An 18,312-nucleotide genomic window follows, 5' to 3' on the forward strand; every position below is an offset into this window, starting at 1 on the left:
GCATTTTGTCCAGAACCGGTGGGATCGAAGGCGCCGACCTTTTCGTCCGACTCCAGTTCGTTCACGTTCAAGCGGGAGGCGGGGAAAAGTTTCGCGCTGCTTTGTCCCGCCCAAGCTCAACCCGCCCCTATTTTCAAGTACGTATTCCAACGTTCAGGTACTTGTAATTGTTTCCGTTGTTGAACAGAACCCGTTGGATACAAGGCACCGACCTTTTCGTCAGACTCGAAAAGCTTCACTTTCATAAGGGAGTCTGACAAAAGTTTCGCACTTTTGTGTCCGGCTCAAGCTTTGCCAGCTCCAAAGTTCAGGTAATCATTTTTTTGTTTTCTTCTGGCACAGAACCCCAGACCATGGTGGCGCCTACGGCAAAAGACAAATCGATTTCGGGTTTAAAGGGGGACGTTAAATTGGGCAATACCATCCCGCTTCTTTGTGCCGCACAAGGTTTTCCCGCTCCCATTTACAGGTACTTTATCCCAGCATTTATTCTTTGATTTGTTAAACCAGAACCTCAGACGAGCGTAGCTCCAATTGCAAAAGATAAATCTAGTCTGGGCCAAAAGAATGAAATCGCAATGGGAGGAACGGTGCCCTTACTCTGTGCCGCCCAAGGGTTCCCAGCTCCAATATACAGGTACCCAACTTAAAATGTTTCTTTTATGTTAGAGCCCGTCACTGGTGTCGCACCTAAAGTTAAAGACATAGATGTGGGTAGTTTGAAAAAGGAAGTACCATTGGGTTCCACGGTTCCCATGACGTGTACCGTTCAAGGGTACCCCGCCCCATCATTTAGGTCAGTACCTACATATATTTATGTTACTTAGAGCCGACCGGAAACATCGCCCCTAAACTTCCGGGCAAAAAGTACGAGGGCGGAAAAATCGAGATGTTTCCGGAAAACGTCGACGTGGTACTCACTTGCGATATCGTTGGGTTCCCCGTCCCAATATACAGGTACTTTAGGCAACACTTTCTGTTATTGAGTTATTTCTAGAACCTACGGGTAAAATAGCCCCAAGGGTTCCCGGCCAAAAGTACGAGGGTGGCAAGCTATACAACTCACCCGAACACAATCCGGCGGTCTTAACCTGCGACGTTGTCGGTTACCCGGTCCCTTACTTTAGGTAAATTCTCTGTTTTACCTTTCAGAACCAACCAATAACATATCGCCCAAAGTGTTGGACAATAAAGTTCGTTTCACCTTAATCATTGTTAAAAGTCAAGAGCCAGCTTACATCCAGTGTCCCGTAGTCGCGTACCCGGTACCAATGTTTAGGTAAGTCGACGTCAACACGTCCTTCGACTTTCAGAGCCCACCAATAACATTGCCCCTAAAAAGTTGGGGTCCGAATTCGGTGGTTGGCGAGTGGTTAACGTTGAATTAGAAGCGATCGCCTTTCTAACGTGCCAGGTGTCCGGGTTCCCCGTCCCAATATTCAAGTAAGCACCGAGTATCAGAGTAAATCATTTACAGAACCCACAAACAACGTTCCGCCCAAGAAAGATCTGACAAGGTTCGAGGGTTGGCAAGTTGTTATGGTGCCACGTAACGGTACTTCGTGGCTGACGTGTCAAGTCACTGGGTACCCTGTCCCGAGATATTTGTAAGTCTTGTAACATTTCCTTTCGATTTAGAACCCACGAATAACGTGGCGCCAAAAAGGGACGGCGAAAAGTTCGAGGGCTGGAAGGTACTATTGGTACCCGAAGGCGCCACCAGTTGGATGACCTGCCAGGTAACTGGGTATCCAGTCCCACGATACATGTAAGTCTTGTTGTTGCCTGTACATATTAACACGTAAGTCCGGTGATGATGATGGAAGGTAAGTTTTAGAAGCTTTAGGGATTCTGTATTGCCCAGACTCGTTTTTTGCTTGTCCGCTTCTTTTTACATCCTACACAGTTTACACGTTTGTTACTTTTCGATTATTAATTAGGTGTACAGAATCCTAATGGCTTTGGTTGGTTTCAGAACCGACTAATAATTTGCCCCCGAAAATTGTCGGTGAACGAATCCCGTGGAAAATAGCGACGTTTCACGAAAGTGGAGTTGCCGTTTTGCTGTGTCCCGTTGTTGGATACCCTTACCCAATTTTCAAGTAAGTTCGCCCTATCCCAATTCTTAAATGTGTTTTTCCTTAGAACCCACTAATAACATTGCACCAAAGGCTTCTGGTCGGAAAATTGATGGGAGTATAGTACTGGAGGTGCCCTTGCAAAGGGACGTTGTAATTACTTGCGACGTAACCGGATTTCCTACCCCAATATTCAGGTCGGCACCCTTCAAACTAGCTAAGGCTGTTTCTTTCAGAACCCACAGGTCAGACCTCTCCGAAGGTTTCCGGAGGAGGTCTCAGCAGACAAGTAGGTAAATCATCCGAAGCTATTTCCCTGCTCTGTGACGCACAGGCCTTTCCAACACCCATTAAAAGGTACTATTTATTCTCACGTTTTGAGGCAAGGTTCCCATTTGAAGGATTTTGGAGGAAGGTACGAAGGTTGTTTTTATGATTTTTCAGAGCCCACCGGGTCGGTTGGTCCGCAGCTTAACTCCAGGGTGATTGACGTAAAGTTTGTTAAGTCTGGTGGTACTGCTGTAGCGTTATGTCCTGCACAATCATTTCCCGTGCCATTATTTAGGTAAAAGTTAGCAGGACTTATGGAATACTGTGGGGGGGTTTTTCAATAAATCAACAAAGATGTTTCCTTGTTGCAGGTGGTACAAGTTCGTCGAAGGTACTTCTCGCAAACAGGCAGTCCAGCTGAACGACAGAGTGAAACAAGTGGCCGGCACCTTGATCATCCGCCAAGCTAAAGTCGAAGACTCAGGAAAGTACTTGTGCGTTGTCAACAACTCAGTTGGAGGTGAAAGCGTTGAGACGGTACTAACAGTGACCGCCCCCCTGAAGGCTAAAGTCGACCCCCCGGTACAAACCATCGACTTCGGACGTCCCGCCGTCTTCACTTGCAAATTCGAAGGAAACCCCATCAAAACAATCAGTTGGCTAAAGGACGGAAAGCCCATCGACCACACCGACGCCGTCTTGAGGATCGAGTCCGTGAGGAAGGAGGACAAGGGGATGTACCAGTGCTTCATACGCAACGACCAGGAGAGCGCCGAAGCCACGGCCGAATTACGACTGGGCGGCAGGTTCGAACCGCCCCAAATCCGACACGCGTTCAACGAGGAAACGGTACAGCCCGGCAACTCGGTTTACATGAAATGCATTGCTTCAGGTACCAACCGAACTTTCTAAAGCCAAAGGTGATGATTGATTAAATGGTTGTTTTTAGGCAACCCCACGCCGGAAATCATCTGGGAACTCTACGGCAAACGGCTGTCGAACAGCGACCGGTACCAGATCGGGCAGTACGTGACGATGAACGGAGACGTGGTCTCGCACTTGAACGTGACCGCCATCCACACCAACGACGGAGGATTATACAGATGCGTGGCCTCGAGTAAAGTCGGCTCCGCCGACCATTCCGCCAGGATTAACGTCTACGGATTACCTTTCGTTAGGTCAATGGAGAAACAAGCCATCGTTGCCGGTGGTACCCTGATTGTACACTGCCCATTCGCCGGACACCCTGTTGAAACAGTAGTTTGGGAACGAGGTACTATTATTGGTACTCGTTTGTGGGTTATTGTATTAACTGTGTTTGTTCAAGATGGACGACTGTTGCCGATCAACAGGAAGCAAAAGGTGTTCCCCAATGGTACCTTGATTATTGAAAACGTCGAAAGGGCATCCGACCAAGCTACTTACGTGTGCGTCGCCAAGAATTCCCAAGGGTACAACGCTCGTGGATCTTTAGAAGTCCAAGTCATGGGTAAGTTCAAATTTTTTGACTCCTCCGCCAATCACAACAGCAACAACTGTTTGAGTACTTACTTAATTAAAGGTGTATGCGTTTGGAAAGACTTGTTCCTTGTTGTTTTCTCTTTCAGGATGAGCTACACAATTTTTATTTCAGGGCGGTTCATTTACTATGATATACTTTGTTAATTAAGTCTTTGCACATGCATACAATTGAAGGTTATTGTTGCTGTCTCCATTGGCGGACTAAATCCACAAAAGAACAATTATATACAAAATGTAATCACAATATGCTCTGTTGTGGCTCTTTGAAGAGAAGTTTGCGTTGCGTAAACGTTGTAATGGGGATGCGCATGTCTATTTCAGAAATTGAACTTAACTAAGGTAAGATCTGTTTTCGGATTTCGTCATGCTTATTATTTTTGAGCGGCCAATCATCACTTAACCAAAACAACAACGTTCATCTTACTGACAAGCTGGAAATTTGACAATCAGAACAACCAACTTTGGTTTGTTGTGCCGGTTACCATGTTTTCGGCCATTAACTGTCACCCAGACTTGAGAGGCCCATGTGTGTTACCATCAGAGAAGCCCAAACCGATTCCCTAGCAACTCCTCCAATAAATCTAATCTACTGTTTAATCAGTAACCCCCGTGATACATCCGTTCGAGTTCGATGAGACGGTGAATTCCGGCGACATGATCATCACCACTTGTGCGGTGACCAAAGGTGACCTCCCCATTAAGGTGTTCTGGACCTTGAACGGCAAATCCATAGATAACGTGGACGGGGTGAACGTGATGATGACCAAAAAGCGGGTCAGCCAGCTGAGCATCGACGATGTACAGGAGTACCATGCCGGCAAGTACTCATGTACGGCCACCAACCCCGCCGGAAGCGACACCGTGTCCTCAATGTTAAACGTCAACGGTACCATTCAATTAAAGTTAATAGAAGCACAGTTTGTCCCTTTTCCTGATTACCTGAACATTTCTAGTTCCACCCCAGATAGTACCGTTCGATTTTGGTGAAGCAGCAGTTAACTCAGGTGAAATGACTACCACGAATTGTGCAGTAACTAAAGGCGACCTACCTATGAACATCACGTGGTTCCTGAACAACCAACCCATCGACGCAGTTCATGGCGTTACCGTTGGGCAGTTGAATAAAAGGATAAGTACTCTGAGCATCGAGTCTGTTGAAGCCGTGCATTCGGGGGTATACTCGTGTGTAGCCAAAAATGCAGCTGGTGAAAGCGTCCATACCACCAAGTTATTCGTCAACGGTATTTCTGTTGTTCTTACGTTTATTTATGGTACTTCTTCATCCAATACCTTGTCCTAATTACCTGAAAACTTCTAGTTCCACCTCAGATAGTACCGTTCGATTTCGGCGAAGCTGCCATAAACTCGGGCGAAATGACCACGACCCAGTGTGCTGTTACTAAAGGCGACTTGCCCATGAACATCACCTGGTTCCTTAACAACCAACCCATTGATGCCGTGCATGGTGTTACTGTTGCTCAAATGAACAAAAGGATCAGTACCCTAAGCATAGAATCTGTAGAAGCCGTACATTCAGGAGAGTACTCGTGTCTGGCTAGAAATGCCGCCGGAGAAAGTGTACACACCACCAAACTATTCGTGAACGGTACTTCGAAACGTTTTGTTTGCTCATTTGTTGTTCCTTGATTTGAGTTGATTAGTGCATGCGTATTTTTAGTAACGCCCCAAATACACCCCTTCGATTTTGGTGATGATACCATAAACGCCGGCGATTTGGTGATAGCAACCTGTGCTGTCTCCAAAGGTGACTTCCCTTTGACAATCAACTGGACACTCAACAACGTGCCTATTAATTTAATCGACGGTATTACTGTTATGAACACCAACAAAAGAGTTAGCCAGCTAACCATAGAGTCGGCCCAGGAGCACCATTCGGGAGAGTACGCTTGTATGGCGTCCAATTTGGCTGGTACCACCCAATATTCAGCACGCCTTAACGTTCAAGGTGTAAACTTTTAAGCTTTAACTTTTAAGTTTTAGTAGCATGGGCCTCAAAAGTCACTGTTTTACAGTTCCTCCTCAAATCCTCCCCTTCGATTTCGGCGAAGACACGGTTAACACAGGTGACTTCGCATCCTTGTCGTGTTCGGTGCACAAAGGAGACTTACCCATCAACATAACGTGGTTGCACAACGGGAAGGACGTCGGTTACACCGATGGCATTCTCGTATCCAAGCAGGGCAAAAAATTGGGAACGTTAACCATCGACTCCGTGCAGGAGTACCACTCGGGGAACTACACCTGTTTGGTCGCCAACAAAGCGGGCTTTGCCGACCATTCAGCCGAATTACGCGTCAATGGTAGTAACTTTGTTGATTAACTTTAATTTCATTCAGTTGCTCCACTCATCCTTCCCTTCGATTTCGGAGAAGACTCCATCAACTTCGGCGATTACGCCTCCCTCTCTTGTTCCGTGCACAAGGGTGACTTGCCCATTGAAATCACCTGGTACCACAACAACATACCTGTAGGTTACGACGAAGGAATAACTCTAACTAAAGCGGGGAAAAAGACGAGTACCCTCACGATAGAGTCGGTGCAGGAAACTCATTCCGGAAACTACACGTGCGTGGCTCAAAATAGGGCCGGAACCACCAGATACTCTGCGATGTTGCAAGTTAACGGTACTTGTACTTGAATGTTTCCTTATAGTTCCACCTCAAATCAATCCCTTTGACTTTGGCGATGAGGCTGTTAATTCCGGAGACCTGGCATCAATACAGTGTGCAGTACACAAAGGTGACCTACCTCTGAACATCACCTGGTTACACAATAATAAGCGGCTGGATTACTTAAATGGTATATCTGTTGGGAAAATGGGAAAGAAAGTTAGTACTTTGACCATTGAGAGCGTAAACGCTGAACACTCAGGCAACTTCACTTGCGTCGTACAGAACCAAGCTGGTACTACCAGTTATACTGCGGAATTACTTGTTAATGGTAACCTTTTGTTAACATGCCTTGTTTGAAGACGTTCCCTCTTGATTTTCACCTTGCCACCCATTCAGTACCACCACAGGTCTCCCCCTTCGAGTTCGGCGAAGAGGCCATCAACTCAGGCGATTTCACATCTGTGCAATGCTCCGTTCACAAAGGTGATCTACCCGTTAACATAACGTGGGTGCAAAACGGTCGGCACATCAAAGGGAACGAAGGAGTCACCGTGTCTAAAACTGGGAAAAGAGTCAGCACTTTAACGATAGACAGTGTGGACGAGTCGCACTCCGGCAACTACACCTGCGTTGTTCAAAACAAGGCGGGTTCGGTTAGTTTCACTGCTGAACTTCACGTTAACGGTGAATTTATCCTGTTTTTTATTGTTGTTTTGCTTTATTTGATCCTCACCTCCAAATTTTGTTGATTGCAGTTGCTCCTCAAATATTACCTTTCGATTTTGGTGAAGAGTCGGTCAATTCTGGAGAATTTGCTTCGGTTACTTGCTCAGTGCATAAAGGAGACTTACCATTAAATATAACTTGGTTACATAATAACAAACCATTGGGTTACAAAGACGATATCACGATTTCAAAGGCTGGGAAAAAGGTTACAACCCTTACTATCGACAATGTTAATGGTGATCACTCTGGTAACTACACGTGTGTTGCCCAAAATAAAGCAGGAGAAGCTACTTACACAGCTGAGTTGTTTGTTAATGGTAAATTTACACATATGGGCCTCTTTGTTTTAACCTTCCTTCCTTAACCAACCACTAAATCTTGATGATTGGCCGATGTAATCACAAAAAACTAATTTAAATCATATTGAAGTTAGGCGTTATTCCATTAAGTTACTCCCCAGAGATACAATTTTACAAATGTACGGTACCAAAGTTACATTACCAATTCTCAGTTCCTCCTCAGATTTCCCCCTTTGACTTTGGAGAAGATCCAATTAATTCGGGGGATGTGGCTTCGGTGCAATGTACTGTTCACAAAGGTGACTTACCCATTAAAATTAAGTGGTACCACAACGGCAAACCAGTCAATGAAGACCTTGGAATAGTAATATCGAAAATAGGGAAGAAAATCAGTACGTTGTCCATAGAGGACGTTCAGGCGCAACACTCGGGGAATTACACGTGCGTCGTCGAAAATTCGGCCGGACAGGCCCAATTCACCGCCGAATTGTACATTAACGGTACCACCACACTTAGCTTTACGATCATTTTCATTGTAACTTCACTCATTCCCCTCCAAAACCGGTTCAATTTCCAGTCTCCCCCCAAATTCTACCTTTCGAATTCGGCGAAGGACCAGTTAATTCCGGTGACTTAACGACGCTCACTTGTTCGGTGCACAAGGGGGACCTGCCGATGAACCTGACGTGGTTCCACGATGGGAAACCGATACGTTACGATCAGGGCATTACCGCCACCAAAGTGGGTCAGAAGGTCGTCATGCTGACCATTGAGAACGTGAACGCGGAACACGCCGGCAATTTTACTTGCGTAGCCCAAAATAAGGCCGGAGTTGCAAGTCACACTTCAGAACTTTACGTTAACGGTAAACTGACTTAAAATATAATGTTTTCTTGTTACCCTTCCTAGTTTTACCTCAAATTCTACCCTTCGATTTCGGCGAAGAAGTTGCTAATACTGGCGAGTCCATTTCCTTAACTTGCTCCATTACGAAAGGGGACCAACCCATCGACATATCTTGGAAGCATAACAACAACACTTTGAGCAATGACGGCAACATTGCTATTTTAAGAGTCAACAAGAAAATCAGCACTTTGAGCTTCGACTCTGTTGATGCTGATCACATTGGTGAATACACTTGCATCGCCAGCAATTTGGCTGGTACCACCAGCTACTCCACTAACTTACTCGTCAACGGTACTTTCACTTTTAGTCACTGTATTTAGTCATTAGTATTTTTTTGTTCAACCTACAGTACTACCCCACATCACCCCTTTCGAATTTGAGGGTGAGGCCAACACCGGCGACAGTGTCCAACTGACGTGTTACGTAAGCAAGGGCGACTTCCCTTTATCTATTAAATGGCGGCTGAACGGCAAAGAAATCGAAAACTCGTGGGGCATCGCCATGATCCCAATCGGTACTAGAACCAGCCTCTTAACAATAAACGCAGTACAACCGGAACACGCAGGTGTCTACACGTGCGTCGCCACTAATAGGGGCGGCAAGGCGTCCCACTCCGCAGAGCTACTCATCAACGGTACTTCAAACTTTGCTTATGCTTGTCCCGCTTTAAGTTATTTCCCCCCCTAGTACTACCACACATCACCCCGTTCGAGTTCGAGGGAGAGGTGAACACGGGCGACAGCGTCCAGTTGAATTGTTACGTGAGCAAGGGCGACCTACCCTTGAACATAACTTGGATGCTGAACGGGAAGCCGATCGAAACGTCCTGGGGCATCAGCATGATACCCATCGGTACCAAGACCAATCTGCTCACCATTAACTCGGTGCAACCGGAACACGCCGGCGTTTATAATTGTGTAGCTTCGAATAAAGGGGGAACTAGTACACAGCAAGCTGAATTGTTTATTAATGGTACTTAATTTTTTATTATTAGTTATCCTTGCTTCACAGTCTCCCCTCAAATTGTGCCCTTCGATTTCGGTGAGGAGGCCATCAATTCGGACGAAATGGTCTCCGTTTTTTGTACCGTTAACAAAGGAGACTTCCCCATTGATATATATTGGCAGTTAAATAACAGGAGCATCAGTACCGTACACGGTGTTAACGTGCTGCGCACCAACAAACGTATCAGTCAGCTAACCATTGACTCAGTACAAGAGGAGCACGCAGGAGTTTATAGTTGTTTATCTAAAAATTCCGCAGGAATTGCCAGTTGGAGCACTGTCCTAAAAGTAAATGGTACATGTACAAATTTTATTATTATATTCATTATTCCTCCAGACCCAAATTGAGTACCTCCTGACTTTGGAAGAGAGACAGTCGATTTTAACTAATAACTAAACTGTTACAACTTGGTAATTTATTAAATATTTTCCACCACAAGTACTCCCCCATATAACGCCGTTCGAGTTCGAGGAAGAGAGCAGCCAAGGAGACAACGTCCAAGTCCAATGTTACGTAAATAAAGGCGATGGTCCCATTCGATTTGCCTGGATGTTAAACGGGAAACCAATAGCCGACTTTCCTGATGTAAACACCGTTTTATTTGGCAAAAGGACTTCGGTCCTTAGCATAGACTCCGTGAATGAGTACCACGCAGGAAACTTCACTTGTTTAGCTTCGAACAGAGCTGGTCTTAGCACCTACACGGCTGCGTTGACTGTGAAGGGTAAAACTTACCGTTCCTTCTTAGCTTCCTCCAATTCCCATCTACCCTTTGTGAGCCCTACCATTTAATTTTAAATCTTTCGATAGTGGTGGCAAAGATACAGCCTTTCAATTTCGGTGAGGACGTACCTTCAGCTGGGGAGACAGTTTCGGTGCAATGCGTGATTTCCGTTGGTGACATGCCCATAGCTTTCTCCTGGATGTTCAACGGGAAACCGATACAGCAGTTCAATAGCATTAACGTAGGTTCATTCGGGAAAAAGATATCCGTGTTGAGTATCGACAACGTGTCAGAAGAACACATCGGGAATTATACTTGCTTAGCTTCTAACAGAGCTGGAATCTCCAGCTCATCAGCTGAACTATTGGTTAAGGGTATAAATGCTTTTTATTTTAATAAGCCTGTTGTTGTTCCTCCCTGTCCTGCACCTTAGCCTACTTTCTCAAATTATTTGTGTGGTTAGTATTACCGAGAATTCAACCCTTCGACTTTGGGGAAGAGAAGCCTTTCGCCAGCGAGACTGTGTCGGTACAATGTGCAATTTCGACCGGAGATATGCCCGTGAAATTTTCGTGGATGCTCAACAATAAACCAATTCATGGCGACCATCAATTCAATATTGGCTCATTCGGGAAGAAAATATCTGTTTTAAGCATAGATAATCTTTCTGAAGAGCACATTGGGAATTATACTTGTCTAGCTTCAAACAGAGCTGGCGTCTCTAGCTACTCAGCGGAGTTGCTAATCAAGGGTAACAATTCTGATTTTGCCCTTATTATTTTCTTATGTTTTCCTTAATACCCATTTAATCAAAACCTTAATTTTACTAATTTTCTAATAGTTATGGCCAAAATACAGCCACTTTTTTTCGGAGACGAAGTACCTTCAGCCGGCGAAACAGTTTCGGTACAATGTGCGATATCACTTGGTGACATGCCAATGGTTTTCTCTTGGATGTTCAACGGGAAACCAATACAACAATCCAATAACATTAACGTAGGTTCATTCGGTAAAAAGATATCCGTGTTGAGTATCGACAACGTGTCAGAAGAACACATTGGAAACTATACTTGCTTAGCTTCAAACAGAGCAGGAATATCCAGTTCATCAGTTGAGCTGTTGGTTAAGGGTATACATGTTTTACCTTCTTTTTAAATTGCCTGTTACTATTTCCCTCAATTACCTAGACACCTTAGATAACTTTTGTAATTTGTATGGTTAGTACTGCCGAGGATTCAACCCTTCGATTTTGGTGAAGAGATGCCCTTTGCTTTTGAAACTGTATCGGTGCAATGTACTATATCTACGGGAGACATGCCTGTCAAGTTTTCGTGGATGTTGAACGGCAAACCTATTCAGGGCGACTCTCGCTTTAACATTGGATCATTTGGGAAAAAAGTATCCGTATTAAACATAGACAATCTTTCCGAAGAGCACATAGGGAACTATACTTGTTTAGCTGCGAACAGAGCAGGAATATCTAGCTATTCTGCAGAACTTATCATTAAGGGTAAAGTTTAACTCATTATTTTGTTCCTTTTCCCTCCAGTACTACCTAGAATTACACCATTTTATTTCGAAGACAACCCCGTGCACTCAGGCCAGTTTTTGCAAGTAGCCTGTTTGATAACTGAAGGGGACTTGCCCGTTAATTTTATCTGGCAACTTAACGGAAAGGATTTGGAAGACTTTCCAGAAATATCCACCTCCAGCATCGGCAAGCGTGGTTCCATTCTGGCCATAGAATCGGTCTCCTACACTCATGCAGGAAATTACACCTGCAAAGCGGTTAACAAAGCTGGCGAAGTGGCTTTTGCAGCTGAGTTACTGGTGAATGGTTAGACATGTGCTTTGTACATTAAGTTCCTTTAGTTACCAAACCTTGACACCAACTTAACAATTTCAGTCCCTCCACAGTTATCCCCCTTCGAATTCGGCGACGCACCCATTAACTCCGGGGAACTCGTCTCCATATCTTGTATCGTGACCAAAGGGGACTTTCCCATCGGTATTAAATGGTTGTTTAACGGTAAACCTGTGGAAATCAGTGACGGAATAACTGTAACTAGAACCAACAAGCGGATTAGCCAACTCAGCATTGATTCTGTGCAGGCTGTACACACAGGAAACTATACTTGCGCCGTCAGAAACCCTGTAGGACTTGTTAAACAGTCCTCCATGTTGAGGGTTAACGGTACTTTTAACTTTGAAGCATGATTTTATGAATGTTACTTCATCAATCACGTTTATTTATTTATTTATTATTATTGTTATCATTGTCAGTACTTCCTAGACTTCAACCTTTTACGTTTGGTGATGATCCTTCTTTTATGGGGGACTCGGCCACGGTACAATGCAGCATAACCTCCGGAGACTTGCCGGTACTATTCTCCTGGATGTTAAACGGAGCTCCTGTTAAGGAAGAGGACGGCATCACCTTGTCGAACATCGGCAAGAAAACCTCCGTTCTGAGCATTGACTCTTTGTCGGAAATACACGCAGGAAATTACACTTGCCTAGCTTCAAACAAGGCGGGCATTGTTAGTTACACAACGGAGCTCGTGGTGAAGGGTACAAGCTTCCTGGTTGTTATTCGCATGCCCATCCCAAAACCTCACGCTACATCCATCTTTCAGTTGCCCCCCAATTGTCCCCCTTCGATTTGGGTGACGAAGCTGTTAACTTCGGAGACTCGGTGTCCATCCTTTGCAACGCTGTGAAGGGTGACCTACCGGTCGACATAAAATGGACCTTGAACGACGAATTAATTGATCAAAGCAACGGAATATCAGTCACCCGATTGAGCAATAGAATTAGCCAAATCACCATCGAGTCAGTACAAGACTTGCACGCAGGCAACTATTCGTGCTCAGCCAAAAACGCTGCCGGAACTACTAAACAGTCGGTCGCCCTAACTGTCAACGGTATTTTTAGTTTTGACTTCTATTTAGTTTTGTTGTTCCCCTGTTGTTTTACTTTTTACGTCCAGTCCTCCCCAGAATTCAACCCTTCGCGTTCGGTGACGAGCCCTCGTTCATGGGCGACTCCACGACGGTGCAGTGCAGCATAACATCCGGCGACCTACCGGTCGTATTCACCTGGATGTTGAACGGCGCCCCCATACGCACCGAAGACGGCATAACTTCGTCGGCCTTCGGCAAAAAGACCTCCGTGTTGAGTATCGATTCGTTGACCGAAATCCACGCGGGAAATTACACGTGCCTCGCCTCCAACAAAGCCGGAATGACCAGCTACACCGCCGAATTAGTTGTGAAGGGTACACGACGACTACTCGTATAATTGCATGCACCTCCGATGATCCCTTTTAGCGTTCACCTAGCTAGTAGTACTTTCAGTTCCCCCGCAAATCTCCCCGTTCGATTTCGGGAGTGAGCCGGCTAATTCCGGTGACATGGTGTCGGTACTGTGCACGGTGACCAAAGGGGACCTGCCCATCGGTATTAAATGGGTGGTCAACGATAAGCCTGTGGACCTGGCCACCGGTATCGTCATTTCTAGACTTAACAGTCGAATAAGTCAGCTCAGCATCAGCTCAGCTCAGGCGGTGCACGCGGGGAATTACACGTGCGCCGTCAAAAACCCTGCCGGCGTAAATAAGCAGTCGGCTTTGTTACACGTCAACGGTACTCAAACCTATTTAATAAGCGCATGCGCAACTTTTTGATGTGCATGTTCATTTCAAACATTCAAACACCTCATTGGGTAATCAAAGGTTTTTTCTTTAGTTTTGCCGCGGATCACGCCGTTTAGCTTCGAAGACAGCCCCGTACAATCTGGTCAATTCATACAGGTGTCCTGTTCGGTCACCGAAGGCGACCTGCCGGTCAAAATTGAGTGGCTGTTGAATGGCGCCACTTTGGAGGACTTTCCGGAAGTGTCCACGGCCACTATTGGCAAAAGAGGCTCAATTTTGGCCATCGAGTCCGTGTCTTATACTCACGCGGGCAACTACACGTGCAGGGCCGGCAATAAGGCTGGACAGGAGACCTACACGGCGGAACTTCAAGTTAACGGTTATGGTTAAATTGTTGTTGTTTAATTCCAGTCCCTCCCCAAGTTGCCCCCTTTGATTTCGGCGACGAAGCTATCAATTCCGGAGACGCTGTGTCCGTCTCTTGTACCGTTACCAAGGGTGACTTGCCCTTCGGCATTAAATGGACCTTTAACGATAAAACTATGGACGTCACGTCTGGAGTTACCATATCTCGTACCACTAAAAAGAGTAGCCAACTAATCATCGAGTCGGTTCAGGACGTGCACTCGGGGAATTACACGTGCGCAGTCAAAAATCAGGCTGGCATCGCCAAACAGTCGGCCATATTGCATGTCAACGGTACTATAGCTTCAATAAATCCTTAGCCCTTAGATTTTCACTTTGGTTTACTTTTGTTTTACCACGAATCACACCGCTTTACTTCGCCTCCTTACGTCAACTGTGGGTGGGGAAAGGTACTACCATTTTAGAAATCGAAGCTGTCACGTGTCTCAACGTGCAGGAAACTATAATTGTAACATTTTTGTTACTACATTACTCGGCCATCTCTATATTCTTTATGCATCCAGTACTGCCAAGGATTACACCGTTTAACTTCGAAGACAATCCCGCCCACTCCGGCCAGTTCCTGCAAGTCGGCTGTTCTATATCAGAAGGAGACTTGCCCGTCAAGTTTACGTGGCAACTGAATGGCGAAGACCTGCGAGACTTCCCAGAAATTTCAACGTCAACCGTGGGGAAACGTACCAGCATTTTAGAAGTCGAAGCTGTCTCGTACCAGCACGCAGGCAACTACACTTGCAGGGCGACGAATCGTGCCGGAGAATCAACATTTTCCACAGAACTTCATGTTAATGGTTATTCCTAAACTTGTTCCCTTCTTAAGTTGCTCCCCAATCCATTACTTATTTTTTTGTTTTTTAAATCCAGTACTGCCGAGGATTACACCCTTTTACTTCGAAGATAATCCGGTGCACTCCGGCCAGTTTGTGCAAGTAAGTTGCTCGATATCTGAGGGGGACCTGCCGGTGAAATTCACTTGGCTACTGAACGGGCAAGACCTGGAAACGTTCCCGGAAGTTATAACGTCGCCTTTCGGCAAACGAACCAACAATCTGGGAATCGAGTCGGTGTCTTATCAGCACGCAGGGAATTACACCTGTAAAGCCTCCAACAAAGCGGGAGTGACCACGTTCTCCACTGAGTTACAAGTCAACGGTTAACATTTTATTATTACCTTAATTAAGTCCTTTGGCACCAACTTAATTGATTTTAATCCTTGATAGTTTTACCGAGAATCACCCCGTTTTACTTCGAAGACAATCCGGGTCATTCCGGCCAGTTTGCGCAAGTCCATTGTTCGATATCGGAAGGGGATTTACCCATTAAGTTTGTCTGGAAGCTGAACGGCAAGGACCTGCAAGACTATCCGGAAATTTCGACTTCCGCCTTCGGCAAGAGGACTAGCATTTTAGAAATAGAGTCCGTGTCGTACACCCACGCCGGCAACTACACGTGCAAAGCTTCAAACCTTGCCGGAGACGCAGTGTTCTCCGCTGAGCTACTAGTGAACGGTTATTGCTTGTTGATTTCTAAAATGTACAGCTTAGTCTTTGCCCTTATTTACTATTATTTGATAGTTTTGCCGAGAATCACCGCGTTTTACTTCGAAGACAATCCGGTGCACTCCGGTCAGTTCGTGCAGGTGACGTGTGCAGTCTCCGAAGGCGACTTACCCCTGACACTAGCCTGGCAACTGAACGGCAAAGACCTGCAGGATTACCCCGAAATTACCACGTCGCCGGTGGGCAAACGGTCCAGCATTCTGGAAATCGAGTCCGTGTCGTACACGCACGCCGGTAACTACACGTGCCGCGCCACCAACAAGGCCGGAACCACCGGTTACACAACAGTACTACAAGTGAATGGTTATTTATGAGACCGCTTATTAGTTGTGCTTGGCTCTAGTTGCTTTACACGTGTGTAGCTGTGTTTTCCTTGCAGTCCCGCCACAAATTGCACCCTTCGATTTCGGGGACGAACCCGTCAACTCCGGCGACGACGTCAATGTGTTTTGTCAGGTCAACAAGGGCGACTTCCCCATTGGTATTAAATGGACCTTTAACGACAAGCCTGTTGATAACATTCAAGGCGTCACCATTACTCGTACCAACAAAAGAGTCAGCCAGTTAACAATTGATTCGGTACAGGCCCAACATGCGGGCCGGTACGTCTGCGGTGCCAAAAATCAGGCCGGCGTCGATAGATATTCGGCAGTCTTGCGCGTCAACGGTACCACCACCATTAGCACTAGCCTAGCCCGTTTTGTTTTTGTTTCACCCAACCAACAATTTATTCTAGTACAACCGCTGATTGCCCCCTTCGATTTCGGTGACGATCCCATCAACTCAGGCGACGATGTCTCCGTGATATGTCAGGTCAGCAAGGGTGACCTACCCGTTGGTTTTAAGTGGACGTTCAACGGCAAACCGGTAGACCCAACGAATGGTATTACAATTGCCAGAACTAACAAGAGGGTTAGCCAATTGAGCATCGACTCAGTCCACGCCGACCATGCGGGAGAGTACGTCTGCGCCGCCAAAAATCAAGCTGGCGTCGATAAGTTTGCGGCGGTACTACGAGTGAACGGTACCACGGATGTTCCGTTTCTTCTTTTGTTTTGTGTTCCTTGAGCTAGCTTCATTCATTTCCTCCACCCAATTCTGGTTGTTGGTTGTAGACGTACCCCAAATTGCACCCTTCGATTTCGGCGACGGCCCCATTAACTCCGGCGACGACGTGTCGGTGTTCTGCCAGGTCAGCAAGGGCGACCTACCTATTGGCATAAAATGGTCGTTCAACGGGAAAGTAATAGACTCGAACAGCGGCGTGACCGTGACGCGTACCAGCAAACGCGTGAGCCAACTGAGCATCGACGCCGTGCACGCCGACCATGCGGGGGAGTACGTTTGCGCAGCCAAAAATCAAGCTGGAGTCGATAGATATTCGGCGGTTTTGCGTGTGAACGGTACTCTATACCTTATAGTTTAGTTTAGACTTGTTGTTTCTGTTGTTGCTTGAACGTTCCTTCTTTTGTCTTGTTTAGTTTTACCGAAAATTTTGCCGTTTGATTTTGGCGAGGAGCCCACACACTTAGGGGAGTCCAACACGGTGCAATGTAGCTTGTCAGTTGGTGACATGCCCGTCAAAATTACTTGGAACCTTAACGGCAAACCTTTGAGTGACGTTCAAGGTGTATCCATTGGGAGCTTTGGCAAAAAAACCTCGGTCATCAGCATTGATTCGGTGGAGGAACACCATGCGGGCAACTATACGTGTATTGCTCAAAATAGGGCGGGGGTCTCAACGTACACCACAGAGCTTACCGTCAATGGTACTTACTTACTTACTTGCTTACTTACTTAAAGAGTCAGGACCATGGTTTAATTAATTTCCTATCCGCCTCCTTCTAACGTTTTAATTGATTTCCTCCTCCTAGTACCACCTCGGATTACACCCTTTTACTTCGAGGACAGTCCTTTGCCTTCCGGCCAGTACGCACAAGTCAGCTGCCTAGCTTTTGAAGGAGACCTACCCATTACAATAGAATGGAGCCTAAACGGACAACCCCTGAACAATTACGCCGAAATTTCCATAGATAAAGTTGGAAAGCGTAGCTCAATACTGACCATTGAATCAACTTCTCATCCACTTGCTGGGAACTACTCTTGCAGAGCAATTAATAGAGCTGGAACCGCAGAATATGTCACTCAACTACAAATTAACGGTTATTGTTTTATTTACTTAGATGTTTTTATTTTGTTTGCTCCAGTACTTCCACGAATATCTCCCTTTACTTTCGAAGAAAGTCCGGTGCAAGCAGGATCTTATACTTCAGTCCAATGTTCAGCAGCTGAAGGAGACTTACCTATAACTTTCGAGTGGTCTTTAAATGGCAAAATAGTCGACAGTTACCCAGAAATTACCATTGATAAAGTGGGAAAACGCAGTTCTATACTGACAATAGAATCAGCTTCGTATAATTTGTCTGGCAATTATAGTTGCAAAGCTAACAACAAAGCTGGATCTTCGGAGTACATTGCTCAACTGCACATTAACGGTGAATGCTTTAATA

At 45.8% G+C, this 18,312-nt stretch overlaps 2 protein-coding genes across 35 annotated transcripts in view; both read left to right on the top strand.

Annotated features, from left to right (window-relative positions):
• The window catches only part of LOC109598916 (Down syndrome cell adhesion molecule-like protein Dscam2), a 71,629-nt gene that overhangs the window by 35,801 nt on the left and 17,516 nt on the right, over positions 1-18,312 (top strand). For 16 of the 34 annotated variants that reach the window (XM_049967763.1, XM_049967748.1, XM_049967764.1 and 13 more), the window contains 5 exons: positions 670-796; positions 2,720-3,240; positions 3,298-3,621; positions 3,676-3,837; positions 7,740-8,027. In XM_049967763.1, the coding sequence (XP_049823720.1) occupies positions 670-796; positions 2,720-3,240; positions 3,298-3,621; positions 3,676-3,837; positions 7,740-8,027 (1,422 nt within the window). Of the gene's footprint in view, positions 1-342; positions 470-669; positions 797-1,210; positions 1,280-2,314; positions 2,436-2,522; positions 2,644-2,719; positions 3,241-3,297; positions 3,622-3,675; positions 3,838-5,902; positions 6,191-7,739; positions 8,028-9,877; positions 10,163-10,248; positions 10,537-11,384; positions 11,673-15,817; positions 16,106-18,009; positions 18,298-18,312 lie in introns of those variants that run through there. The other 18 variants (XM_049967759.1, XM_049967755.1, XM_049967756.1 and 15 more) reach the window with 12 other exon arrangements.
• On the top strand, positions 8,735-9,451 carry LOC126265653 (Down syndrome cell adhesion molecule-like protein Dscam2). Its single transcript, XM_049967783.1, has 2 exons — positions 8,735-9,067; positions 9,121-9,451. The coding sequence occupies exons 1-2, from the start codon at positions 8,935-8,937 to the stop codon at positions 9,411-9,413; spliced, it is 426 nt and encodes a 141-aa protein (XP_049823740.1). The 5' UTR covers positions 8,735-8,934; the 3' UTR covers positions 9,414-9,451.

Source organism: Aethina tumida, chromosome 5, assembly GCF_024364675.1.
Source record: "Aethina tumida isolate Nest 87 chromosome 5, icAetTumi1.1, whole genome shotgun sequence".
Taxonomy (NCBI): Eukaryota; Metazoa; Arthropoda; class Insecta; order Coleoptera; family Nitidulidae; genus Aethina; species Aethina tumida.

Bases quoted from the DNA above. Each gene is read 5' to 3' on its own strand.
- LOC126265653 (XM_049967783.1), top strand. From the start codon at position 8,935: ATGATCCCAATCGGTACTAGAACCAGCCTCTTAACAATAAACGCAGTA. The intron at 9,068-9,120 runs GTACTTCAAACT...TTCCCCCCCTAG, and splicing joins CGCAGAGCTACTCATCAACG to TACTACCACACATCACCCCG.